The following is a 26,894-nucleotide window of genomic DNA, read 5'->3' on the forward strand; positions in this document are numbered from 1 at the left end:
TACTCAATCGCCACTTCCTCAGGGAAGGCTTCCCTGATCCCAGTCAAGGTCAGATGCCCTGTTACAGGTTTTCATAGCTCCCTGATCTCTCCATCACAGCAAGTAATGCTTAATGTAAAGATTCATTTCTTAGTACTAACATCAGGCTTTCCCAAGAGACTATAAACTTCATGAGGGCAAGACTCACATCACCATTGTATCCTCAGGGCCATGTGCCTGACACAGTGGTGGGTATTCAAAAAACATCTGTTGAACGTTCAGATTGCTCTCCTACTGTCCAGCAGCACCCACAAACCCCACCAGGCCCCAGGTAGCCATCAGCCAGGCTACACGGCTGCCTGAAGCCCAGCAGAATCCTAGGAAGATACCCCACAGCCTTCCCACCCAACCCCTATTAGCAGGTCAGGAGGCAGGATTGGAAGGAGAGAATCAGAGCAGCCTGGGGACATGAGAGGGAAAGAAACCATACAACCTAGAGGATGGGGAGCCACCAGCATCATACAGTAACCTGCACACACACACACACATGCACACGTGTTACATACACATATCTGAGTGCATGTAGTTGCACGCACACATAAAGGCACAGACACAAGGGCACGCCTGTGTGCGTGCACGCATACACACACACCCCCCACAAGCAAACATACGTGGGTAAATGTGCCCCTACACACCCCTCCCCTATGTGGTCACCCTTCAGAGTTGGGGCTCAAGGTCAAGTGTTTGACCGCTACATCTCCGCTCTTTCCCCTCCACCAGTGGAAACTCATTTTTCTATAACTGGGGGCTGTAGGGCCTCAAAACCTGGGCTGAGGAAGGTCCAGGGAGCAGGGCGGTGAGAAGGGATGCCATCCCAGCTGGGATGCCCAGGTTGCAGGCGACGGCCCCCTCTTGTTCCGGCTTTCCCAGCTCCCTGGTGAACTGCTGCCTTCCCCCAGGACAGGTGATGAGGCACAGAAATGGGGCCCTGCCATGGCGTGGGGTGGGGAGGCCCCTTGCAGCAGGCTCTGCCCTGGCCTTCGATGCAAACTGAAACATTTTCCTTTTCTTCATAATTATTTTTTCTGACACAACTGCCCATGAAACATTTTAATAACATCCCAGAAAAGGTCAGGGAGAAGGAATTTCACAGTCCCTGAGCAGATAGCTATAATTTCAGCCCCTCCTGGAGCAAAGGAGGTAGAGAGACTGGGCTAACCCTGGGTCTGAGTGGAGAAGGGCAGGTGGGAGAGGCCAGGGCAGTGGGCGTGGCGGGTGTGGCCATGAAACTTGCCACCTGCTAGGAGCTCTGGAGACTGGGAGATGACGGTGAGTGGGGGTCACCAGGGGATGCTTTCACATCTGTCATTCACACCTAGCAGCCTTGGTGGCGGCGGGGAGTGGTGGGGGGAACTCATGCCCATTTTGCAGATGGAAAATGAAGATTCTTAGAGGTAATACAGTTAGACCAGCACACAGAGAAGGCAGGGATGCAGGGCCCACTGTTTCACTTCAGGACCTGAGCTCCTTCAGACACACAGCCCTGCTGCTAGAGCTTATCATTGGGTGAAACAGCCCCCTCAGAGCTGCACAATTCCACAAACCCTGGGGCTGAGGGTTTGATAGGAAGGTGGGCAGGGCTTGGACAGACACACTGAGGAACTAGAGGCTGCCCAGATGAGCCAGCCCTGGACGGAGACCCTCAGGTAGCCACAGGGGAAGCTGAACACATCTGCTAAACATTGGGAGAGGGACTGGAAAAGGGGTCATAGGCAGCGGGCAGGGGTCCATGCAGGCCCAGGAACTGCTCCAGTGCTTGAGGAAACCCAGTTTGAGAAGCTACTCTCCAGTGCCAACCCCAGATGGGATTGGGCTTCACACATCATCCTTGGCACCTGCAGCCGACCATCAGCCAAGAGGTGTGCCATTCCACACGTCACCCCCCAACCCTACCCCCTAGGCTCCCTCAACCCTTTCCAGGGCCACAGGAACTGGGGACTGCAAAGTGAGACCCTCCATCCCCAGCAAGAATGACACAAAGGAATCCCCGGCCACCCGCCAAGCCTGGGCTTGACATCTGAATTCTTTGCCATGTGGTTCCAGGCCCTGTAGGGGACAGGCTGCTTGGGTGTCCTTCATCCTGACATTGGAAGGTGGCTGGGGGGCTGAAGAGGCTCTCTCTGGGTCCAGAAGGCCAGAGCCTCTGGCACTTGCTCTCTGGCTGGGCCCCTAGAGGCTGCAGGAGGGCCCAAGGGGCCTCAGGCACCAGGTGACTGATTGCAATGAGCAACTTGGTGAAAGCTAGCAGGGCCATGGGCTGGGGAAGCAGGCGGGAGGAAAACAGCCGCAGCAGACTTACTGTTTACTTCTGATGGCCTGCCTAGCTAAACATCTGTTTGAAATATTAATAACTGTCAGATGGGAAGGGCCTGGGGGCTCAAAACAGTTTCGTACCATCTTTCTGTAGAGTAAACACACTATGGAGTAGGGGCCTGAGATCGGAGGGCAATCTCTGTGCTTGGAGTGAGAACAGAGCAAGAAGTGGAAGGACTCTGGGGGCCTCAGTGGGCAGGGAGGGGCAGCAGCGAGTTAAACTCCATAACGTTTATTGAGCACCTACTATGGACAAGCCCCTGAGCTTGTGTAGCACACTTCTACCACTTTGGTCTGCTCAGCAACCCTCTTTGTTCTGATAACAGAAGCCACTATAGAATATCCTGTCCCATTTTCAGCGCATATCATTTGAATGGGGTTGACCCAACCCCCCCGTTCCACTAGGGGAGTATGACCCATCTCTGGTATATCAGAATTATGATGATTGGTTCCAGGGTGGCCCAATAAGCTGGGTCAATGAGAATCAGCTCTGGGACTTTTGCTGGAACTATTGAAAAAGAATTATGTTTTCCCCCACTGGGGTTGATAAATCGGTGAGAAGTGAGCCTAAGGGTGCTGGTGCCCCTCTCTGCCAATACAAAAAAGCAGAGCCTAGTGCTGAAGTCAGATCCCTGCTCAGTTGAGTGCCTGGATACAGCCATGCCTGAAATCACTTACACTTTTGAGTTACATGAGCCAATCCTTTTTTGCTTAAGCCACTTAAAGGTTTCTGTCCCTTGTGACCACGTGTACTAACGGATACAAATGGACACTGGGAGGAGTCCCCTGTCAAAGTCCCAGCCAAAGACAGCTGGGGATGTCCAGGCATCCTCAAGGAGCTCATTCGTCCCTGGTGTCTGTGCTCAGATAGAGAGGATCACCTTCCTGAGAGATGGCTGGCACTTGTCCCCATTAGAGGGCAGGTCCAGGGCTCCTGGCTCACCCAGGCTCAGTATCTCTCAGGGACAAGGCAGAAAACCAAAGTATCCTGGGCCCAACCTCATTCTTCCCCAGGTTGGTCCCTTTTCCACAGTGCTGCCCTGGCCAAGGAAGCCCATCATGAAGAGTCCAGATGCTCTAGTATACTAACATCACAGCCTCTGAGGGCTTGGGGGCACCCCGTTCCCTGACTGCTCAGACTCCTTGGATCCCTCTGGATGCCTCCTGATGGTCGATCCCAGAGCTCAGTTGCCCTGCAGGAGAGCGGGGACTCACCAGGACTGTCAGCACAGAGGTCCCCACGGTGACATTCTCGTATAAGCTGACGTTGTACAGTGGCTGGCTGAAGATGGGCCGGTTGTCATTCTCGTTGATGAGGGTGATCTTCACCTTGGCATAGCCCACGTGGTCAGGCACACTCTCATTGGCAAAGAGCTGGATACGTAGAGCAGGGGCCAGGTGAGCTCTCACATGCTCCTGGAGCCCTCGTTCCCATAAGTTCCCCTGGGGCCTCTGCCCATTCCAACCCAGAGCACGAGTCTGAGTCATTGCCCATCTCAGATGTATGCTACTATGAACCCCTCCATCAGTACTCATAGGGTTAGGGTGGCCACAGAATCTGCTGGGAAGGAAGGGGCTAATGGGGGCCGTGCTGGCTGATGCTGGGCAGTAGAGGCTCCTGATGGGCTTCTGAGGCTCTGATGGTACCTAATAAAATTCCACTCAATTCTTGGACATTTCCTCGTCCTCTTGGAAAAGAGGAGGTCCAGCCTAGCCCCTGCCATAGCTCAATGGGCTTCTCTGGGTCAGATCCACGAGGGAAGAATGGGGAGAGGTGGAAGGGGGGATTTAAGGGGACGGTGCCACCCCCTCCCTCCCCTGAAATCCCCCACCCGGCCAAGGAGAGGGTGAGCGGGCCTTACGTCGAAGTCATAACGGTCCACAGTCTCGTAGTCCAGGGGGATGGCCACCCGGATGCGAACGTCCGCCTTCCCTTGGACGGAGGTGGGGGAGATGATGAAGTGGTGAGAGTTGTTCCCCACCAGGTACACCTCGAACATGCTGTTCAGGCCCTGGATCAAAATGGAGAAGAAACCAGTCAGAGGGGGAGCCGGGGCTGAAGCAGGGCTTGTCTAGCCCGCACTCCAAAGTGGCCTGGCCTCCCCTGGGCGATCCTGGCCTGGCTCCCTGACCCTTCTGCCCATGTCTAGGCCTTCTGGAAGTCTCATCCAATTCTTTTTGCCTTCATCACCCCATCAGATGCCCACAATGTCCCTTGCAGAGGGTTTGGTTCATTTTCCATCTCCTGCTCCCTTCCTCTGCCCCAGTGACCCCAACTGGAGAGGCATTTGCCAGCTGCAAGACCCGGCAGGGAGATGGAGGAAAGAAGAGGAAAGAGGGTCAGAAGGGAGGGGAGAGAGTCAAATAAGCATCCACGGTTGGCTTGGACAGGATAGGGCATGAGGGCCAGAGCAGGACATTGCTTCTCCTCCGTCATCCCTCTGGACCATGTCAATCAGGGGGAACACTGCCTTGCTTACACGTGGCGTGGGAACCACCCAGATGGCTGAGTGGCAAAGTGAACCCCCATGTGCCCCTCTCTGTGGCCAGCCATGGTGGCTGGGAGGACACGGAATCCCAGATAGTGCAGAGACACCAGGACCTTCACTGGTTCTTCTACAGCCCAGCAGCCCAAGGCCATGGTTTCAGGTGGGGAGGCCTCACTCTAGGTCAGGTGTTTCTGATCATTCCAATCAGGGCCAGAGCTCACGGGGCCCTCAGATGCCACCTGGCTTGTCCTCACACAAAACGTGTGATCTCTCTCTCCATGCTACTCAAGTCTCCAGATGAGGAGGAGGAGCCACTGCTGAAGGTGGGAGACAGGGCTTACTGATTACCTGGAGACTGGTCTGCTCTGAAAGCGATTCGACCTCCTGCATGGGGGGAAATTACCCCCAGACTAGCCCCCTCCAACCTAGGAGGGTGGCCTGTGATTTGGAACTAACCAGTCAAGAGCCTCTCCTGACCCTTGTTGAGATGCTCAGTGGGTTACAGACCTGGGCTCTCAGCACCAGGAGGACACGTCCTCCTGCTCGGCCTGCATGACCCTCCCTCAGCCCGGACCCCGGTACAGCCCCTCTGGGCACGTGTTCCTGTGGAACCAGGGGCTGGCAGGGAGGCACCCCTCTCTTCTTTGTTGCCCAGGGATGTTGAGGGGCTTCCTCCCAGAACCCATTCCTACTGAGAGAGGGGCAGCCAGGCAACCTGGAAGCCTTTGCACCATCAGAGAGGGGTGGTCCCAGCAAGGCTGGAAAGGACACCCTCAGCGAAGCCTGAGATTCACAAGATTCTGATGCCCTTGGAGCTGTCCATTAGGCACTCAGATACATTTGTGAAATAAATGCATGTTAACCCTCGGTCTCTTGAGGTTTTTCTGCTTACAACTACAAATTGGCAAAATAAGGGCACTGCCAATTTTGGGATCCAGGCAAGCAGTGGGTCCTCCAGGGCCCCCAGCCCAGAGGGTATCCCGCGGATTGTGCAGGCAATGCTCTCCTGGCCCTGTTGGGCTGTGGAGTTTCCAAGTCTCCGTGGCGTGGAATCCATCCATCAGACCGAGAGGATCAATTAAATGCCCGAAGGGGCACTAATAGCCAAAGCCGGCAGCCTGTGACAGCCCTGAGCAGCTGACACCGACACCTCTCCTTCCCCTGGACCTTGGCCCCTCCACAGGACCTGGGGCCCGGGAGGGTGGGCCTTCTGAGCTGTGCCCGCAGCAGGTGGAGCATGCCTCCCACCGAAGCTCCCTCCCCACGGTGCCCCACATGCCTCCCAGCCCCAGCCCTTCCCAGGCTCACTTACCAGGTTCTATCAGGGGGAGTCGGTCAGTCAGAGGGTATGGAGACAGAGAAGGAGCCGGGAAGGAGGAAGAAGGAACCAGAGAGAAAATGGTGAGATCCAAGGTCAGGGTAACGGAGAGGGGCCGAGCTGGACCCCAGGAGCACACCCTGCTCCGGAGGAACAGCCCGCTCTGCATCTGCTGGGCCACGTCCTCTGCGGTGCCGAGGAGGGGTGGGTGCGTGTGGGGTGTGCATACACGTGCTGGGGTGTCGGGAGGTCTGTGCGGCCCCACATCCAGAGGAGGGGGAGGGACACAGAGGAAGAGGTACAGGGGCACAAAGTGTGAGGTGGGCAGGGGTTCCTGTATCCCTGAGCTCCCTCTGTCCTCACGCAGAGGGAGGCGGGGATGGTCAAAGGCTGGGAGAGTAGGGGCCACGTCCCTCTGTCCTACTCCCAGGAGCCTGGACAGAACCCCTGCAGGAAACGACCCCAAGCATTGTCATGTTTTAATTTTCCTAACATAGAAAATGTTAACGACGTGATAAACACAGACTCAGAAAGTCTTCACATAGTTCATTCAAAAGTGTAAAGGGCACACAACCGACTCCCTTTCCCTGTTGCCCCTACCCTTTGAGAGCCTTCCCCAGAGACAACCATACCCTAATCCCTGGGTCTCTTTCCCCAGGAAATCCATGCATGTAAGAGCATTGTGTATCTACGCCTCCCCTCTTCGACACAAACAGTACCATGCTCTACACACTGCTGTGTTGGATTTTTTTCCACTTAAAACTATGTCCTGAAACTTGTTTCACAATTGTTCAAATAGCTGATGATACCAACAACAATCACACAGCAAACATTCACTACTCTCTGCCAGACACAGTTCAGAATAACCACAGAATAACCCTCTGTAGCTGCTGTTGGGAGCCCCTGGGGCAGTGCAAAGCCACATCAGAGCAGGCACACAGGAGGTGCTCAGATGCGATGGGGCTTCAGCAGCTTTTCCTCACCCGTTACTCTGTTCGATCCTCTTCCCATGGGCCACACGGTGGAGATGAAGGAATACTGGAGCTTGGAAACCTCTCCAGAGGAAATGGAATTCACAGAGGTTGGCGGCAGCGTGAGGATAAGAGCCCAGGCCCAGCTCCCAGGCTGGGGTGCCCTCCAGACCCAGGGAAACAGAGTCAGGGCCTGATGTGGGCGTCCCCCAACTGCAGCTCCAGGGCACAGGGGGAATGTACTGGAGTTCCGTCCAGCAATATGAGTGAGCTGAGCAAACCAAGACGGCATCGCTGAGCACTCCAAGGCCGAATCTAAGAGAACGCCAGCAGAGGAGGCTGCCCCAAGAGGGGTTGTTTTAGAAATGAAGGAAGGGAAAATGGATTCCAGGTGGAGGAAGTGGCTTTAAACACGAAGTTCTCGGGCCTTAGCGTGTATCAGAATCACCTGGAGGCTTGGTAAACTACAGAATGCTGTCCTCCTCCAGGAATATCTGATTCAGTAGGTCTGGGGTGGACCCGTGAATTTGCATTTCTAACAAGTTCCAGGTGATGCTGATACCACTGCTGGTCTGAGACCACCATTTGAGAACCACTGGCCTAAGCAAGGCACAGAGTGGAGAACAAATAATTAATGATGAGGCAGACAAGTGAGCTGATTACAAAGGGTCCATGTACAGAAGCTGGGGAGATTGTTGGGGTACTGGGAGGCTTTGCAGCTCTCCTGGAGTCCCTCTGCAGGCGCCATCTGGAGGGCTCCAGCATGACATTGCTTCCGTGAGCAGTAGGGAGCCACTCTAGGCTCTGGAGCACAGGAACACTGGGGTTAAAAAAGGAAGGTGAACTTGGCGGCCATGTGTGACTCACACCAGCGCAGCCCTCCTTACCTGGCTGCAGGTCAGAATTGCCAGTGGAGCTCGAAAAAGAAACTCAGATGCCTAGGGCCACTGTGTCAGAATCTCTCAGGGGTGGGGCCCAGGCAGTTGCATTTTTTTGACACTCCCTAGGGAACCACGTTGCTCAGTCAGGGCTGGGAAGACATCAGCTGGGGCAGGGAGGGCAGCTTGGAGGCACCCACGGGGATCCAGAAGGGTGAGCAGGGCAGAGGCAGAGTGGTAGTTCTCCACCCAGCCACACATCAAAACCACCTGCGGAGGGACTTGCCTGGTGGCGCAGTGGTTAAGAATCCGCCTGCCAATGCAGGGGACACGAGTTCGAGCCCTGGTCCGGGAAGATCCCGCATGCCGTGGAGCAACTAAGCCCGTGTGCCACAACTACTGAGCCTGCGCTCTAGAGCCCGCGAGCCACATCTACTGAAGCCCACGCGCCTAGAGCCCGTGCTCCCCAACAAAAGAAGCCACCGCAATGAGAAGCCTGTGCACCACAACGAAAAGTAGCCCCCGCTCGCCACAACTAGAGAAAGCCCGCGTGCAGCAACGAAGACCCAATGCATCCAAAAATAAATAAATAAATAAATAAATTTATTTTTTAAAAAACCCAGCTGGGGCGCTTTAAAATACCCCCATGCCTAGGCTGCACCCCAGACCAAGGAAATTAGACTTGGGGTGGAGGAGACGAGACATCAGGATTTTATAACGCTCTTCAGGTTACTCGTTCTAATGTGCACCCAAGGATGAAAACTACTGGGGACAGCAGTGGTTCTCTGAGTGTTCTACAGGAACGGGTAGCATCAGCATCACCTAGGAACTTGTTAGAAATGCAGATTTGGCGGTCACACTCAGGTTTACCATATCAGAAACCCTGTGGGTGGGGCCCAGCACTGTTTTAACAAGCCCTCCAGGTGTTCTGATGCACGCTGACTTTTGAGAATCACCGGGACAGAGCAAGGCTGGGGGTGAGGGAGTGCGCAGGCAGAGGGACCGAGGGGACGCCTGGGAAGGTGGTGCTAGCTCAGTGCAGATTCAGGACGAGCACCTGGCCAGGCGGGAGCACTGGGTTTCCGACCTCCTCCCCACCCCAGGGCCTCTTGGCCCCTTCGTATGAGATCTCTGGGTCTCAACGAGCGAGGTCAGCTCCCTTCACGCTGATCTGCCACCAGGGGCTGGAAGTTCACTAGGCTTGACACTGTAGCTGTCAGGACCCCGCATATGGCTGTCCTGAGACCCCAGAGCCACCTCCGGCTAAATTCCCTCAGATGCTCAGCCTGCCCCTTTCAGAACCTGCCCGGAGGGGTAATTCCTGCTGGGACTTGGCTTGTGACTGTCAATCCCTCCGGATGTGTGTGTGGGATTATTAGCCAGTTCGTTAAGTTGGTGCAAAACCCCTATTAACTGCAGCCCTCAGCCCAGAGCCTTCTAAAACAGCAGCTTCCATTTACCAAGCCTCTACCGTGTGCTTCCCATAACTTAACCAAAATTTTCACATCCCAGTGACGTCAGCATCAGTCCACCCTTTTTACAGAGAAGGAAACTGAGGCCAGAGAGGGTAACTTGTTCAAGATGCACAGCTGCCAGTGAAGGATTCAAACTCGGGTCAGTACTGACTCCTACAGAGTCCAAGCTCTTCGTCACCTCGCTCTCCTGGCCTCCTGCGTGTCGCTCCCTCTACAGAACGCTGCTCCTCATGTGTGCAAAGAACTGGCATCGGATGGCACTGGAAGACCCTTCCTACATTCGTTAAATGCCAGGAGCGAGGCCCAAGGGGCAAAGCGCGCCTCTCCCAAGATCAGGGAGCAAGGTGGAGGGGAGGGAAGCCCGGGCTGTAGGAGGGTGCGGCCCTGCTCCTCCGGGCCCTGTCTCCTTCACGCCCTTGCTCCTTGCTCGCAGCCCGGTTCGGGGGTGGGGGTGGGGTGGGGAGCAGAGTGCGCGCTGCTTAGTGGGGCGGGGAGGGAGGGGGCAGGTGGGGAGAGGCAGGAGGCCCTCTTGGAGCTGTCGAGGGGCAATTTTGTTGGGAAAGGAGATAAAGAGGAACATCAAAAGGATCCCAGTGTGTGTGGAGAGGAGCCCAGTGGATTAAATTCTCTTCCAGCCAGGAGAGGCGATGAGAAGGCTGATAGCTGGCAGCCGCGGGTCCCAGAGCCGAGCTGCAGCGCCGGCCCCTCCTCGCACCGGGCTGGGGAGCCGGCTGGCTGCCCGTGGGGCTGTGACAGTTTGGCTTTCTTTATTTATTGGAGGGGAGGGACGCATGAAATCACTCCTCACTACCCCGGCCCCATGCAGCGAGCTACGCTTTGCTCCTGGTGACTGAAGTCTTGGTACCACCGTCCCCTACCCCGTGGAGGGCAGCACACCAGCCCCCAGCCCAAGGTATCGGCCGCTGCCAGCAGGGGCTGCCTCCCCAGCCTTGACCCAAATGCTAGGGGACCCTCACCCCACCCTGTGAACCACGATGTGCCCTGGAGGGGACCTTAATTCCTTTCAATAGAAGAGGAAGGACCAGGGTCACATGCATGTAGAGGGGACTAGGGACTCTGCAGTGTTGTGAACCAAGACGAAGAAGGCCCAGGGACCCCCAGAGGCACCCAGAGAGCTCTGTGGGCTGGTGGGACACCCTTAGCTCAAGGTGGGAATGGGGCTGGGGACCTGGAGTGCGGAGATGGGCCCACAGAGTCAGTACCACCCTCGCAGAAGCCCTGTCCAAAATTCAGGCCAGCCAGGGAAGAGCCCTCTGACCAGTGATTCCAAGGTGTGAGGCCCTAAGCTTCAGTGGTGGCTAAAAGCACAGGCTTTGGATTTAGACCTGAGTCCAGATGCGGGTACTACCCTTTCCAGCTGTGTGATTTTTGCACAATTTTATCTCCTTGAACCTCAACTTCCTCACCTGCAAAATGGGAAGAATGAAGCCTACCTGATAGGGCTACTGTGGGAGAGCAGCAAAATATTAGTAAAGTGCTTGGGATGGAGTAAATGCTCAATAAAGGAGAGTGGTTATTATTGTTCTGGAAGGGAAGGGAGGGAGAGAGGTACCCCTGGGGAGGGGCTGATTTCTAGACCTCGGCTTGGCCAGGAATGAGAGGGGCAGGCAGAGAAGGACAAAGGCTTGGATGTGTGCAGAGGTGAGGGGACCCCCTATCCTGGGCAGGGGGCCCTAGGCCTCCCTCCCTCTTCCACTGTGCCCTGTTGGTCTAATCCATGCTACTGAACGGCAGAAAATCAAAGTCCACGGAAGATGTATTCTTCATCACTCCTTTGTCCATCCTTTCACTTAACTAACTCCAGTCAGACATGCCCAAGTGAACTTGGCAGGGGGCCGGCCTCTCCTCACCCCTTCACTTCAAAACTTGCTGCTTCTTCCCCAGCCCCAAACTTAAGGGGGGCACCAAGTTGCTCTGGCCCCGCCTGCCTGCCCAGGGCAGCTGTCCCACACCCACTGCGCAGGCTGCCCGCTGTGAAGTCGGAGTCCAGAGGACAATGGGGAGAAGCCCTGCACTGTCATTGCCTCCACCCCCTGACTCCGCCTCAGTCCCCAGGGACCTTCCAGGCTTCAGAGTCTGGGAGAGCTGATGCTGGCATGTCCCCAATAATTTCTGGGTGAATGGCCACCTTCTGTCTCCTCGTGTTCCTCCCACCCCCTCCAGTTACTGGGCACGGAGTCCCAACTCCAGAGACCCAGCAAAGCCCATGTCACACGGTGGTAGCTCAGCTCTGCTGTGTCTTTTTCTTCTGCATCCCAGGCTTGCCTGGCTCAGAGCCTCAGCTTCTCCACCCTGGGAGTGGGCCAACTCTCAGGCCTGAATCAGAGATGGTGGGCGCTACGCCTGGTTGACCAACTGTCCCAGTCGGCCTGGGCCTGAGAGGGTTCCCAGGATGCAGCTGGGTGAAGGACAGCCCTCATTCCAGGCTCTCAGTCCACCGACACCCCCTTCCCAAGCTCCTCTGTGGTTTAGACCCTTGAGCAGTGTGAGCCTGAGGTCAGGAACCAGGGATCTGAGGGTTTCTCTGGATCTGCCATTCCTCTCTGGGGCAGGACCTTTTATCTCTCTGGGCCTCAGTTCCCTGATCTGCAAAATGGGAAGCATGGACTGGGTGATTCTCTAAGGGCCCGTTAACACCTACTGTGCTCTTTCAAACTGCTTTTCGCACTTGCTCTGTCCACTCCTCTCTCCGTGCCTTCTCTGATCCCTCTCTCTCTCCCCTTCCCTCCTTCTCCATCTTTTCTCTTCTCCTTTTGCTTTTATCCCTCTTCTCCCTGTTTTCTTCCCCCTCCCCTCTCCCCTTTCCCTTTTCATTTTCTCTCTCTCTCCTTTACCTTCTACCCTCCAACTCTTCCTCCCTCCCTCCCTCCTCCTCCTCCTCCCCCCATCGCCCCTCCTCTGTTTCCCCCTCCTCCAACCCTCTCTCTGGCAGACCTGGCCCTCCTCTCCCCAGGTTATCTGTTGAATTCCACACAGGCCTGCACAGACAGGATCAATCCGAGGCTGCCTTGCCTTCAGCTTATCTCTGCTCCAAATAATTGATTTTCCCTCTTTAAGAGTAATTTGTTGGTGAATTCCATGTATTGCAAAAACCCCTGTGAAATCTAATTCAATCCTATTGGCAGCTGGCACTTTGGAGAAAGAATACTAGAGAGCTGTCAGTTCCATCACTAGCAGACGTGTGTATTATTCATCTACAGAAGAGATCGAGAGGCGGGCAGGTGCTCCTCACCTGCACGTGCACACCTCCCTCCCTCCCTCCCTCTCTCCCTCTCTCCCTCCCTCCCTCTCTCCCTCCAGAGGGATCTGGTCTGTCAGCCCTGCAGCCAGCCCCAGCTCTTCTGGGAAATGAATTACAATGTGCATTGGGTACATGCATTAAGGTAAACAAGGGACAGGTGCTTTCAAATTCTGTTTTCCTAATTTGCAGCCCTTTACCCTAGTTCGCTATGGGGATCTCACCCAGCTACACCTGACAGCTTGTTTCTTTCCTTGCCCCTCTCCCCACCCCTTCTGTCCCTGGGCTCTGAGTCCCAACTCCAGGGACCCAGCAAAGCCCATGTCAAGCAGGGGTAGCTCAGCTCTGCTTTCTCTTTTTCTTCTGTGTTCCAGGCCTGTCTGGTTCAGAGCCTTGGAGTGGGCCCCCTCTCAAGCCTGCATCGTTGATGATGGGCACTACCCCTGGTTGACCAGCTGTCCCAGTTTGCCTGAGACTGAGAGGGTTCCTGAGATGTGGGCTTAAAGTGCTAAAACCTTGGCAATCTCAGGCATATTAGGATAATAGGTCCCCAACTCTATGATGAGACTCTGAGAGCCCAGCAGGGGCCGGCTGGCACCACTGTCCAGGTGTGGAGGTCATGCGCTTGGTGTGGAAAACAAGGAGTCTAAGCATCTAGTTCCAACCACACCTGCCCCTGTGTCCCATAGGTGCTCCCCAAAGTCTGAGCTGACTTCGGAGGCTCAAACCCCCAAGCAGCTCATACACAGGAGCTGGTCCTTACCAATGAGGAGGGTGCACAGCTGACTAGCAGCTCTTGCTCAGCCTTGGTGACCATGGCTCTGGGTGGGTTCCGTCTGGGGGTCACAGGTGCCACCTGTGTCCACTAGGTACAGCAAAGCTAACTGTACCCATCCCTAGAGATGGAACCAGCCGCTCTGGTCTCATTTCTATGCCCCAAGCAAATAGCCATTTCATCCAAATCTTTAGGCTACCCTGGACTTCTAGGGACCTGAGCAATCAGCCCAGTGGGTACTTACTGCAACAAAGTGGCTTCCGGGGGTACCTGGCAGGAGGGCTAGGCTCCCCTTAATAGTGCCCGTGGGTGTGGCTGAAGGGCAAGCTTTATGTGGAAAGCCCAGGGCTCAAAGGGACCTTTCCAGGCCCACACATGCAGAGACTGCTGCCCAGGCCAGAGGTACTGGACTGGTACCTCGCGAGCAAAGGGCAGAGGGGCCATGTGAGATTCATGAGGCCCGAGCTCTTAATTCCAGAACAATACGCTCCACCCCACAAGATCCCAAGGGAGCCAGGCCATGCCCCCCTCATCCTTTCCTCCCTCTCTCCTGCATGGGACCCCGTTTGAAGGCACCCGTCCTAAGTGGAAAGCTTAAGGATTCCTTCCTTGTGGCCCGGCCTCCCAGCACAGGCGGCCACTTTTCTAACATTAAGGTCTGCCATTCTGGTCCGAATCTGCCAACTTGGACCACACCCTCACACCTGGCTTCAATCCCCTTTCTCACTCCACTGGCAAACTCGGCACCCGAGTTTTGGCTGGGGTTGGGGCAGTGGGCGAAAGTGTAAGTGTACTCAGAGCTGCAGGCAGGAGAGGCCAAAATGCAGGAAGAAAGGGCGTGCATCCCAGTCTGCCCCAAGGCCAGAATCTTCCTGCCCCTCCCTCCGCGGGCCCCTTCTGCAGAAGATCACCAGGCCTGAGGGGCAGGGCCACAGCAGGAGGACAGGGAGCCTCGCTGGGCTGGCGGAGGGGGTGTCCAGCCTCTGCTTCCTGGCTGGGCCCTCTAGGGGCCTCGGCCTCGGAGCAGGGAGGGGCAGGGTACAGAGCTGGGAGTGGGCCTTGCGCTGAGCAGCCGCCTGGCTCTGTCCATTTACCATGCTAAAACTATTTCCCTGTTCCCACAGAGAGAGAAATGTGGCACAGCAAAGAAATCTACACGCCTTATGGAAATCAGGAGGGGGACTCTGCCCGCCTGCGCTAATCACACCACTTTATATTCCTCTGCCTCTCCAAGAGCGAGTCCACCTTCCCCATGCCTCTGGGTGGCAGGGAGCGGGCGGAGAGGGATCCCATTGCCTCAAGAGGCTTGGTGGAGGGGGGGCAGGTAGAACTCAAGACTATTTAGAGGCCATGAACCTGGGTGTCCTGGGAGCCAGAGGGGAGTGGGTGATTTCATCTCCTTCCTGCTCCTAGCCCTCTGCTGGGTGGAGCTGCCCAGACTTGGGGCCCCTTCCCTGAGAACAAAGGCACCACAAATGCCCTAAGGAAAGGGTCCTAGGCTGGGACAGGGCACTGGGCTCCAGGCAGATGGGTGACCATGCCTGATGACAGTGTCACTCAGCTGCCCTTGGGCATCCCGAAGTCAAACCCGGGCACAGCTGCCCAGGTTTGCAAAGAGCCCTGCCTACATGACCCATGCCGCGCCTTCCCAGGCACACAGGTATTGGCCACATAGTAACTGTGGTTAAACAGACAAAGCAATACAGGCAGGAGTGAATGAGCTGCATATATGTATCTGTGAATGTGTGGGTGTGAGAAAAAATCAGAAGATAGAGACAGTGGGAAGGGGGGCAAGAGAGGGACGATCTGATTCAAAGAAAAGCTAACAAAGATAAACAGAGAGAGACTCGGAGAAAGAACAGGCAAGGGTGGTGGAGGGCATTCAGATGAAGAACTAAGTTGAGGGAAAGATGAAACCAGGAGCCTGGCCATGCCCAGCAGAGTGGTGGCAGATGGTGACAGCTGCCATCTTTTCCTCCATCTAGCCACTTCCCTCGCCTGCCCTTTTGAGCTTCTGCCACTTCCACCTCTGGGATTCCAAACCCTAGCCTCACTCCAACCCTCATCTTTTTCACAGACCCCACATCCAGCCCTTGCCCATTTGTGCTATCTGCCATCACCCTGTCCTCTTTCTCCTTCTGTCCAGATTCATCAACCTAAAGCACATCTCTGAGGGTATCACTCATACTCAAGAACTGTCGATGGCTCCTGACTGCCTGCTGAATTAGGTTCAAACTCATTGTGGCATTCATGGCCCTACAGCCTACCCTTCTCCCTTATAGGAGGGTGGTATTATATATTTGTTGAATTAAATGACAATGGAGAGAAGGATGGTGCTATCTGAGCGTAAAAGTCCATCAGTGGTGCTATTTATGCTGGTACCTTTCACGTCATCTTTTTTGGGGGGATGCGGGTGGAAAGGTCTTCAATAATATAAATTATTAGAAATTTTATAATTAACATGCAGTGAAATTGACATTTTGGGGTATACAGTTCTACGCATTTTAGAATATATAGCTTTGCATTCCCCCATCACAAACAGGATGCAGAATAGGTCCACCCCCACCCCAAACTCCCTTGTGCTATCCCTTTCCAGTCACCCCTCTCTTACCCCTAACCCCTAGTAACCACTGATGGGTTCTTTGTCACTAGAGTTTTGTCTTTTGAGAATGTCATAGAATCACACAGGATGTCGCCTTTGAGACTGGCTGCTTTCACTCAGCAGAATGCCTTTCAGATCCATTCGATTCTCACTTCACCTTTGTGGTCTGCTTATTTAAGCACAGTCCCGTGCCTATAGGATGAGTTAGCATATCTGCACAGACTGCAGAGCTAGGGAAGGAAAGTCCTGCATCCCTCTAAGGGCCGGGCCAAGCCGGTGTACTAGGGAGGGCTTTGAAGGTGGGCGGGAGAAGAGGGTTAAGTGGATTTAAAAAAACAAAAACAAAAAAAAGCCTGGTGGACCTGGCTCAGTAAATGTCAGTGGATTTGGACCTTCCCGAATGAGGGTAATTGAGCCCTCATGCTGAAAACAGAAAAGTAAATACAGATACGTATGCTAATTGGGGACTACTGATAGATGTTCAGGCAGCTGCCTCCTCGTCTCCCCACCACTGTCTCAATCGTTCTCCTGTCCTTCAGTGCTCCCTCTTGACCCTCCTCCTCCCTCAGGGGTGGCTCCTTCTCAGTGTCTTTGCTGGTTCACCCTCATCTCCCCTAACATGAACACTGAGGTGCCCTCAGCCCCCAGCCCTGCTCTCCGCTCTTACCCACACCCCTTTCCTTAGGTGAGCCTGGTTAGACCCACGGCTTTAACTACAATCCAGACGCTGGCAACGCTCCCATTTTCCCCTCCAGCCTGGACCCACATATTGTGGCTGGAGCCTCCTTGGCTCAAGAGGCTCCTATCAGATTTCTAGGATCTCAGAGAGCCAGCTGAGGTCACGCTGGTAGCTTGAGATAGGCCATGGCAGGAGTATGTACACCATAGAGATCACCAAGTGCTACATGTTAGGGTCCTCCAACCCCAGAGCCGCTTGTTGGGTGTTTACCAGCACACCCCCTCTGGCTTCCCGGCATTTCCACTTGAATGTCTAACGAGCATGTCAAACCTAACATGTTGAAAGCTAAGCCACGGATTCTGCCTTCCCCTCACCAAAGCTACTGCTTCACTATCTCAGGAAGTAAGAACTCCAGTTTCCTAACTGCTCAAGTCAAACAGCTCGTGCAGTCATTCTCAAGGACCCCCATCACCCCAGCAAATCCTCTCCCTTCAAAACACGCCCAGGAGGTGACCACTCCCCACCCCTGCACACACCTCTCTGCCCACTTACTGCCCTCGCCTCCTAGGAATGGTCCTGCCCTGCATTGTCTATGAACCCAGGCAGCCAGCGCATCCTTAAAGTTTTTTAATTGAGATAAAATTCATCATTTTAGCCATCTTAATGTGTACGATTCACTGGTTTTGAGTATATTCACCACGTTGTACAACCACCACCTGTATCTAGTTCTAAAGCATTTTTATCATCCCCAAAGGAAATCCTGTACCACGAGCAGTCCCTCCTCATTCCCTTTCCCTCCAGCCCCGGCGACCACTAATGTGCCTTCTGTCTCTATGGATCTGCCTGTTTTGGACATTTCATGTAAATGGAATCACCCACTATGTGGCTTTTTGTGTCTGGCTTCTTTCACCTAGCATCCTGCTTTCTAGGTTCATCTGTGTTGCACCATGGATCAGAACTTCATTACTATAACAGTTGAATAATATTCCACTGTACGGAGATAGCACATTTGTTTATCCACTCATCAGGTGGTGGGCATTTGGGTTGTTTCCAGAGACTGTCCTTTTTTTTTTTTTTTTAATTTTTTAATTTAATTTAATTTATTTATTTTTGTCTGTGTTGGGTCCTCGTTTCTGTGCGAGGGCCCCCTCCAGTTGCAGCAAGCGGGGGCCACCCTTCATTGTGGTGCGCGGGCCCTACACTATCGCGGCCTCTCCCGTTGCGGAGAACAGGCTCCAGACGCGCAGGCTCGGTAATTGTGGCTCACGGGCCCAGCCGCTCCGCGGCATGCGGGATCCTCCCAGACCAGGGCTCAAACACGTGTCCTCCACATTAGCAGGCAGACCCTCAACCACTGCGCCACCAGGGAAGCCCGAGACTGTCCTTTTTGAAACTTTGGTCCGATCAAGTGCCTTGTTCCCTGCTCACTATCTTCCTGCCTCCGAAAGCAGAGCCTCAAACACAGCCAGGCCTGTCTGCCCTCCCCCAGCCCACGGGCCTCCTCGTGGCTTCCTCGACGTGCAGGCACACTCCTGCCTCAGAGCCACCACGCCCGCTGCACCCTCTGCCTGGAATGCTCTTCCTCCAAACAGCCACACAGCTCACCCGCCACTTCACTGAGGTCTCTCCTCAAACGTCATCTTATTGGAGAGACCTCCTCTAACCCCTTCCCCTCCCAAGCACTCCCTTAGGCCCCTCACTCTGCTTTATTTTTTCTCCAGGGCTCTCATCACCACTTGTCATAATACACATCGATTTGTTTCTTTAGTCTTCCACTGCTGGCACATACACTGCCCGAGGGCTGGACTTCGGCTGTGTGTTCACTTACGAACAGTGCCTAGAAGAGCATGCGGCACGCGGTAGGTGCTCAACAAATACCTGCTGAATAAATGAACGAACGACTGATTCCCGCCTCCCACTCAATGCAAGAGTCCCTCTAGGGCATCTCTTTCCCCTTGCCCCCGGCCTGCTCCCCTGCGTGCTTCACTAGCTGCTCGCTATGTGTCGCCAGCCCTGCTCTGTGACCTCACGTGGAAGGTTCCTCTCTGAACTCGTTGTGCTCAAGTGAGAAGAGCAGAGGTACCTTCTGCCTGTTGACACTAGGCTCAGGGCCCTTGTCAGGACACAGGAGGGGGAAATACATTCTGCTCTGCACCGAAACATCCTTCCAACTTGGGATGTAAACATATGACAACACGGATCTCGAAAACTTCTCTCACTCCCAATTCCTTTTTCAAATTCAATGGAGAAGCTAAGGTCTGGAGAGGAAGGAGGAAACGTCTGCCCTAGGCCTTCATGGACAGAATGACAACACAGCCATGAAACCTTGCCTTGCATCGAATGCCTCCTACCCCGCTCCCGGCCCATCCCTGCACCATTCTCCCCGCTCAGGGGACAGAGGCAGCAGGAGCCCAGGAAAGCAGGGGAGGAGGCTCCCCGGCCTCCTCGGTGGTCGGCCCTCCCCACCGCTGCTCTGCAGGGCTCTGCACTCCCTGTGCCTTGCTGATGAAGATATTTCACAGCCCATGGTCATGGTGGCGGGGTGGGATACACAGGCACAGCTCCTAGCTGAGCTCTGCTTATCCCTACCCTTCAAGACGGGGATGAACAAGACACACCACCAGTTGCTGTTGGGGCCGTGACAGCGGGTGGCTAATGGGGCAGGCGGGGGAGTGTGGGAGTTAGAAACCACGTTCTAGGGTGAGGCTGGGCTCACCAGGGCCCATGGTGAAGGGGCACCAGAATGGGCATGACCCAGCCAAGAGGTGATGGAGAGAGCATGAAGTTTGTTAGTTCTGTTTATGATCCGGGTGGGGGTCTCCAGGAAGACCAGACGCTGCTTTTAGGGAGCATGGCTCGGAGGTACTTCCCATCTGAGCCAATGGGAGGTGGCGGGCGTGGGGAAGGGAGCTGGGTAAAAGGGGAGCAATCCCCCAGATCCAATATGGAAGATGACCTCCAGCCGCTGGAGGGGACTCTAGAGCCATGGGTACTTGGGTGGGGAGGGGTGAGGTATGGGTGCTGGCACTACAGCTGCCAAACAGGCCCTGCCCGCTTCACACCCCCACCAGGGCTACGGGGCCTGGTGTAAATAGCATGCTAAGTAGATTTATGGTGACACCCCCTGCTCCTCGGGGAGGTTGGAGCTTAGCATGCTGGGAGGAATCACACCACGGGATGCAGCCACGCACAGAAAAATCCTAATAATCATCATCGTCATAATAAGAACCTCAGCCAAGGCAACCGGGGAGAAATTAATGGGAAAAAGCACCGATGGGGCTGCCCTGCTCCCCCTGGCTTTCCTTCCAGAGCGGCTTTGCTTTGAAGTCAAAAGATATTTTCCTGGTGAGCCTAAATCTTGAGGGAGGAACCCTAGAAATATGCATTGAAGCTGTGACATGGCAGAGGTCTTGCAGACAGACCCCTGCCCACAGCCAGGGCAGAGGCGGGGAACAAATGTGCAGAGCGGTGCTCACCCAGGCACCACGGATCCCAGGTCCCAGCTCTGCTGACTGTGATTTGGGCGGACGCTTAACCCCTGCTTTGCAAAAGAACCACCAGAAAACCTTTCAGAAACAGGAGTAGCCAGGATGGGCACCTGACTGAGGGAAGAGGGGTTAGGCAATGTGCCTTGCCTTGGTTGTCCCTGGGCCAGACCCCTCATCCTCTACCTCCTCTCTGCTTTACTTCAGTGATGAAGTCACAAGTTGGGTGAGAGGTACAGAATGTTGGAGGCATTCCATCTACTTCCCTCATACCCCCCAGGGGATTCAGTGGGAGGTGGGTCATTTCCAGCCAGATCCTAGTTATCTCCCTAATGGAGGGGAAAGAAGGGCCTGGATGATTGGATAATCACACATCCACAGGGAGCAGAAACCTACATCTGCCTCCACAGATGCTGGCAGCCTGCCCTACCCTCTCTCCCTCATCTCTCTTCACTGCTTCTAGAGTTTGGTTTCTAGTTCAAATTGATTTGGAAAATAGGAAAGCAGAGGTCCATGTCTTGGGTCACATCAGCAGGTAGGGAGAGTTTAGGGCAGCTGGGATAACTCCCTAGGGTGCCAGGGATGTATATTTCCTGTGCCTCTACTGCAAAGTAGATGTTGGTAGGTGGATTTATGGGGCCCAGTTGAACAGAGGCCTGGAAGGTCTAGAGCCAGAAAATGGACCCTCAGTTGAATGTCTGACATGGAGAAAGTGGCCTCCCTGTTCTCACCCCCACCTCACCCCAAATGGATGTGCAGCTCAGGATGGCAAGTCTGAGAACCACTGGAAGGTCAGCCTTACAGCAAAAGCCCAAGGAGGGAGTCCGGCTGAAGGCGGGCAGTTAGTGAGGACAGGGATTAAGGAGGAGTCTTCCATCTTTTTTGTGCCATGGACCCTCTAACAGTCTGGTAAACCCCACAGACCCCCTTAAGAGAATAACATTTTAATTGCATAAAATAAAACACACGGGACCACAATGTCAATTAATTATCTTCAAATACAGTTATCAAAGCATTTTAAAAGGGTGTTATAGTAGAATTATGTGCTTCTTAATGCATAAAACAATGAGATTTGGCAGCAGGTCTAATATACACTGTAATTTCAAAGTAGTGATGAGTGTAAATGATATTTTGAGATCCCTGTGACACCTGTAATGCGATATGAAAATATCTGAGATTTCTCTTGGGCTCAGAGTCACGGGTACTGCTAAGGCCGCTGTGGTTTGTTTCTATTTCATAATTAAAGGGAGTGCGAAAGTTCAGGTAGAGGTTAGCAAAAATAAAGATGCAGATTTTTCTCCACTCAGGGTCAAGGATGCCTTGGCGAGTCAGTGGGCCCCCATCCTGGATTAAGAACCCCTGGACTAAAAGGAAGCCTGGGAGGGGCCCATGGGGCCGGCACCACAACCTTGCAGGGCTGTGTGGGGAGAAGGGCCGGAGGAACTGCAGGCTGGACAGACTGACTAACAGGAACAAATGCGAAAATGAATTTAAATAAATACAAGGTTGCGGGCTGGGCTCCCTGACAGGCCTGGAACACATGTGGAATGGAAAATGAGGGTGATGGATAAAAATAAAGCCAAGATTAACAGGAGAACAAGAGCAACCTCCCCTTCTCACTGCCCCCTCATCCCTACAAATAAAACCAATATTCTGGAATATGGCCTTTTCTCCCTGTCATTTGCTTTCTTTTACTTATCTGTTTGGTGATGTTTTCTCCTTGGGGAGGTGGGTAATTCCGTTTGTTTGTTTTTTTTTCCAATGCCCCTCAAACAAATGAATAGTGTCATCTCCTGCCTGAAATAGGAATTAGCTCCTGCCAGATGTGTTCCCACTCACCTCTGTGGTGCAGCCGCCCCCAATGCCTCACCTCCCCCTCGCCTTCCCACCAGCCATGCTGGAGGTGGGAGACCCACCTGCTTGGTGGGACCAAACCTCTGAGAATGGGGAGCCATGGCTGTAAGTAGGGAGATGAGCAAGAGGCACAGGAGTGTTTAAGGCCAAGCTCTGAGACCCACCGGCTGTGTGACCTTGGGGAAGCCCCTTAACCTCTCTGAACCTCAACTTCGTTTTCCCTAGAAAGGACACAATAATACACATATCTTCCAGGGCTGGGAATAAGAATTGTTAGGATTTAAAGAGTGCTTTTTATGGGCCAGGCACTGTTCTAAATACACATATTGACCCATTTAATCCTCATAATAGCTCTATGAGCTAAGCATTATTACTGCCTCCATTTTGCAGATAATAAAACTGGATCAGAGAGGATAAATGAGTCCCCTAAGGTTACACAGAACAAAAGTGGCAGCGCCAGGATTTGAACCCAGGCAGTCTGGCTTCAAAGCCCTTATTTGTAACCACTCTAGCTGGCTCTTTCTTCCTAACCCATGAAGGGCCAGGCTGCCCCAGGTGGTATCTAATAAAGAAGCACGTGGGTGGGCAGGGAGAGGCTGGAGGCAGGGCATGAGGCCCACAGCGGTGCCAGGCCCCTCTGCCCAAAGCGGGGAGGAGATGTGGCTGAAGCAAGTTCAGGGAGGGAGGATGGGCCAATGTCGGGGGCTGGTTAGCATTAGGGTTAGGGAAGCTTCAGGCGGTGCCCTCCTCCTTCCCACCCAGGTCCTCTTGGACAAAAAGAGTGTTAGGATTTATAGTCTTCAGGCTGACCGCTCCAACCTATGGTTTCCCAGCGGTGGCCACTGAGGCACAGAGTGGGGACATGACTTGCCTGGAATCCCTCTGTGAGTGAGGGGTGGGACTGGGCTTCCCTGCTCACTCCACCACCATCTTCTCCGGGAGCTCCGGACGGGTCTGGTAGCAGAGTGCTATAGTCAGAGTTCAAAACCCTGGGTCGATTTGAACACGGGAGAGCCTCAGTCACAAAGGCTGAAGACGGCCACTCAGTGTCCTCCTGAGAAGCGTTCTGAAGGTGGTTTGTAGCGGACTTTTTAGGTTTCATTGTAAGGGGCCTGGCGTTCTCTGGCTTCTTGCAAACACCTTAAGAGGAAATTGGCTATAGGGCAGGAGAGCCTCAAGTCACATGCTAGGAAGCACCTGCTGGCTGGAACAAGGGAGGTGGGAGGGTTTTCTGTGCGGGAGACGTTGCTGCGTTTCCCTGCTTCCACACATGGCCCCTGACAACCCATTTTTAACACAGCCATCGGGGGGCTCCTAAAGAAAGATGACTCGGAACGCATCAGCTGGCTCCCGTTGGGGCTCACAGTCACAGAAGAACACCTTCCCGTGGCTGGCAGGCCTGGCGCCATAACGTTTGTTGAGTGAATGAATGCATCATCCCCCACCTGTGTACATTTCAACATAGTCCCTCACAAGGGCCAGGGGGCAGCGGGCGGCCGGCAAATTAATGAGGTCTGAAGGCCATTCTGTAATGACTGCAATTCCCAGAATAGGGTCGAACCGGGCAGCAGAAGCCTCTCTGGGGGGATATTGGCACCCCACTCTCCACTCCGACCCCTCTCCTCTGCAAACATATTCTCAAGGACAGCAGCAAATCTGTTCTGAGAAGCTGTGGGTCAGAAGTAAAGTGGATCAAATGCTCCCAACTCCTGAGAATAAAGGTAGGATATAACACGGATGGTATTTCTCCTAATGAGCATGTGAGAGGAACTGTCCATTTTTAGCCCAGTCAACTGGGCGGGGTCGTGCATACTACAGAAACAGTATTTAACAACAATCCCCTTTGCTGGAATTTGTAAAGCAGCCAGAGGCACGGATGGGCTTCCACACTCCCTGCCTCTGGCCCCCAACCCTTGGAGGCAGGAGGCAGATAATCCACTTGCAACTAAGTAGAAGAGTGGCTTTTTAGGACAACTGAACAGAAACTGCCAACCCTCCCAATCAGTGCAGATGGGAAAACATGACAGCCTGTGGCTGGCTCATCTGTAGGTAGGACTGGGGAGGGCTGCAGGCAAGATCAGGAGAGGAAAAGTTGACCAAACTGGGGAAAATGCAAAGATCATGTTGAGGGCAAGGGAGTGGATAAGGATATGGTAGGGATCCAAGTGGGTGAGTGTGTAGCTAGCTACTCCCTGTGGCTTCCGAGAACAGCAGCGAGGAGGAGACAAGAGAACGCCCAGCAGCCGAGCTGGGGGAATGAGGCTGCTGAGGCCTTTCACTTGAAACTCAGAGATGAGCTCCCATACCAAGGCTGACTCCTGGGGCCTTTGCCTTGAGATTCTTTTGGTGTGATTTGCATTACAACCATCTATTTGCATCTCAACTGTCACTCGGTACAAATGGATGGTTGTTGGTTTCAGCCCACTGTCCCTTTCTCCTCTGGCTTCTGTAAGTTTTCTACAGCCCGGCAAAGGGGAAGAAATTACTCAGCGAGACTTGACAATAGGGATGCAGTCCTTGGGACAGAGAAAGGGCCTCTTTCAAGCACCTTTGTTGTCTTGAAGGGTCTGGCAGAGCCTGAGGTTCAGTGAGAGACTGAGTAGAATCTTGGATGTGGAAGGGATGGCAGGCATTATCTAGTCTTTGTGAATTAGATTAGCATCCTTATTAGGAAAGACTGCCACAAAGGGCTGACTGAGAGGTTAAACTGCTTCCTCCTTCCCTTCCTGTTTTCCATCAGCACCCTCTACTGCCCCACAGTGGACCTTTGAGGTCACCTTCCTACACAAACTCAGCCGGATTTAGGCTTCAGCATAAGGGTACTGACTGATGATCCAGTTTGGATAAAGCCCTGGGCCACCTCATTGCTTCTTTTATCATTTAATCATGTTTTTAACTCAACCAAAATAAACTTCTGCGTGCCCCTAAAGTGCCAGGCAGAGTATGAGGCACTGGGTTACACTGGTGAGCAAAAGCAGACCTGCTCCTACCTGTGGGTCATTCAGCCTAATGGGAAGACAGATACTCTTGAGACCACCACACTAATAACTGCAAAATCACACTCATGATGAGTGCAAGGGAGAGTCACATGTTCTAGAGAATCTACAACAAAGGGATCTGACCTCTCCTCATGCTCCCTTCCCTTCTCCAAATCTGCTCAATAAACATTTTCCTGCCATACCTAGCAAATCCAGAGTCACCTTCAACCCAGACACAAATCCCAACAGATGGAGTCTCCCCTCAGAAAGAGAAGTCGGAAAAATGACAATTTAAAAAAATCTTTTACAACAGCTCTTGATTCCTCTTTGAGGTTCTCTGATTTTTCCCAGACATTGGACACTTGGGCAGCGCTGCAAGTGCCTGTGGCTGCTGTCTTTTGTTACTGTTGGTGATGTGGCTGAACACTCCACCTTGGGAACCTGGGGCCTGACCATCAGCACCCAAGACTAGGCTTTGGGAGCATTTACCTGGCCAGATCTGAATCCCTCCAGAGTTTTGGAGAGCGGAGAAGAGATAGGAGATGCAAAAGAGCAGGGCAATTGAGAAAGCAATTTCTCTCTCTCTCTTATTTAGAAACCAGCCCAGGACCACATCTGGGGTGGTTTGGGTGCTGCCCTATGGGGAGACTGGAAGATGCTCCAGGTGACCTTAGGGTGGGATAGTCTGGGCTGCCTCTCCTCCTCTCTCTGCACCTCACTGTGCCCTGGAGAAGTGGGACCCTGTGGGAAGGAGGCCAGTCCTCTACTGTCAGAGACACTGGCCAAACCCCAGGGGAAAGCAACAGAGTGGTCCCTGGTGGTGCTGGGCATCCTGTTCACAGTGGGTGTGCTGATGGCTGTGTCTGAGTGGGGAGGGGTCACTAGGGCGGGCTGGATGCAGACGCCCCTCAGCATTCCTGCAGATGCTTCAGACAGCCTTCCCACAAAGGGAGCCTGAGGTAAAACCCAAGAGGTCAGAGTAACCTTGAAATCCCTCAACAAGTTGCAGGGCCCTGGGAATTCTGGCCCTGCTGGTGGTGATGTCCCTGGACCCATCTGGTTAACATCTGTGTGTGGCAGGCACCATGCTAAGTCCTATACACATATCATCTGATCTCCTCCTCTCCACATACCTTGTTGATACCCTTTGTGGCAGAGACAACTATTTAGCTGCTTCCCCACATTCCCCAGCCTTCAGGCAGTGAGGTGGGGGCACCTAACTAGTTCTGGCTGATGGGCCCTGAGTAGAAGTCACACTTCCGGGATGAAGCATAGAAGAGCTGGTGCTTAACCCTTTAGCTGCCTCCTGCTTCCTGCAGCAACCACGATCCTGCAGAGTGTGCACCTGAGTGACCACACAGAGGAGGGTCTCCCTGCCCACCCTTGCCGGACAAGTAGTCCAAGCGAGAAATAAACTGCTCTTTCAGGGTTAATTTGTTCCTGCGATAGAAACTGACTTATACATTGTCTTTTTATTTCTTTTTTACACAGATGAGCAAAGTGAGGCTTAGAAAGGGTCAGTGACTCACCCAAGGTCACAGAGCTAATAAATGGCAAGGCTGGCCTTGAACACAGGCCTCGGCTGATTCCTTGGCTTGGCATTCAAGGCCCCCCGAGGCCTATGTCCCAGCCCACCTTGCCAGCAGCCCACTGCACAATCCCTGATCAGTTGCATGGGTTACTGCCTGTTCCCTCCATCTACTTATAGGTTTCTCCCTCCGGTCCTCCCTGTGGGCCACAGCCTGGCCCCCATCACCCCTCCTGAGGACCCTTTCACCA

At 53.8% G+C, this 26,894-nt stretch overlaps 1 protein-coding gene across 1 annotated transcript in view; it reads right to left on the reverse strand.

The window, feature by feature from the left end:
• The window catches only part of CDH23 (cadherin related 23), a 428,638-nt gene that overhangs the window by 190,580 nt on the left and 211,164 nt on the right, over positions 1–26,894 (reverse strand). Inside the window, exons 12-14 of the mRNA XM_061181180.1 lie at positions 6,154–6,159; positions 4,215–4,364; positions 3,568–3,726 (exon numbers count right to left, since the gene is read on the reverse strand). Of these exons, the coding sequence (XP_061037163.1) occupies positions 3,568–3,726; positions 4,215–4,364; positions 6,154–6,159 (315 nt within the window). The remainder of the gene's footprint in view (positions 1–3,567; positions 3,727–4,214; positions 4,365–6,153; positions 6,160–26,894) is intronic.

The sequence above is a fragment of the Eubalaena glacialis genome, chromosome 1, assembly GCF_028564815.1.
Source record: "Eubalaena glacialis isolate mEubGla1 chromosome 1, mEubGla1.1.hap2.+ XY, whole genome shotgun sequence".
NCBI classification, from domain to species: Eukaryota; Metazoa; Chordata; class Mammalia; order Artiodactyla; family Balaenidae; genus Eubalaena; species Eubalaena glacialis.